The 1098-nt window shown below is 49.5% G+C and overlaps 1 protein-coding gene across 2 annotated transcripts in view; it reads right to left on the bottom strand.

The window, feature by feature from the left end:
* Ninj2 (ninjurin 2) overlaps window positions 1-1098 on the bottom strand; it is a 104647-nt gene that overhangs the window by 612 nt on the left and 102937 nt on the right. For both annotated transcript variants that reach the window (XM_021165805.1, XM_021165806.1), the window contains exon 2: window positions 179-410. In XM_021165805.1, coding sequence (XP_021021464.1) covers window positions 179-410 — 232 coding nt within the window. The remainder of the gene's footprint in view (window positions 1-178; window positions 411-1098) is intronic.

Genomic DNA, 1098 nt, shown 5'->3' with positions numbered 1-1098 from the left:
GAGAAGTGCCCACCCATGGGATATGAGGAGATAGGACTGGGGGTGCCCTTAGTGTAGGATCTGTTACTAGACGTAGAGGTTAGCAGGTGGCTGGGAAGTTTCACATACGATGCAGGGACCTTTCCTACCACCAGGGGGCGCCAAGGCAGAAAGCCTGACTCCAGGCTGGGCTCCTTACGGATGAACACAAGGAGGAGGCTAATGACCACTTGCAAGAACAGAGAGACAATGATGAGGGTGACGAGGGTGGTGTAGTACTGCGCGAATGGCCCTTGCTGCAGCACTGATTTCAGCCGCATGGCATTGGACATAAAGAGCGCCACTTCCAGTATGCTCTCTGCCAAACTCTTCTTGGTGGCATAAAAGTTCAGGTCGATACGCTGGTTCCCTCCGCGCATGGAGTGCCTGTGCTAGAAGAGAAGAGAATCTGTTAAAGGGGCTGGGAGGGGCTGGGAAGAAGACAGGGGTCTTAATACCCTCCCCAAAGGCGATGAAATGTCCTCTTGGGTGACAGTGACAGCCTCCCTGCTCAGCTAAAGACCTGAAACCAATGAAAGGTTGGGAGGATGCGGAGGTGAGTAGTGGGTGGACTGTTGGTTGAATGGATTGGTGGATGGAACCTCTGTGGATCGTGGACCGCTAAGCTCTGAGTTAACTAACGCAACGTGACGGAATCTGTTTCGCTATTGCCGTACACCTTCATGTTGTCAGATGAAGGCAGATAACAGAAGGAGATCTGAGACCTGGCTGAAATGGAAAACACACTTCCTCCAGAATGGCCAGCCCCACCTTAGCNAGTACCTGGNTCAGGAGTCCTAGAGCTTCCTTCCCACTCCCGCATATAAAGGACCATGGGCTATTAGAAAACACGTCTACACAGCCATGCATAGTAGTTGAAAGGTCTTAACTTGAAAACTTGTTTGGGAAGACTAGAGATGTATCTCGGTGTATAGTGCTTCCCAGCATGCCCTGGGCGATGGTTTCAATTCCTGCCATTGCTGAAACAAATTAATATTTTAAATTATTTTAAAATAATTTGGTTTGTTTTTGTTCTCCAGGGCAGAGTTTCTCTGTATAGCCTTGGCTATCCTAGATCTC

The sequence above is a fragment of the Mus caroli genome, chromosome 6, assembly GCF_900094665.2.
Source record: "Mus caroli chromosome 6, CAROLI_EIJ_v1.1, whole genome shotgun sequence".
Classification (NCBI taxonomy): Eukaryota; Metazoa; Chordata; class Mammalia; order Rodentia; family Muridae; genus Mus; species Mus caroli.
This window is presented reverse-complemented; position numbering and strand designations above follow the sequence as displayed.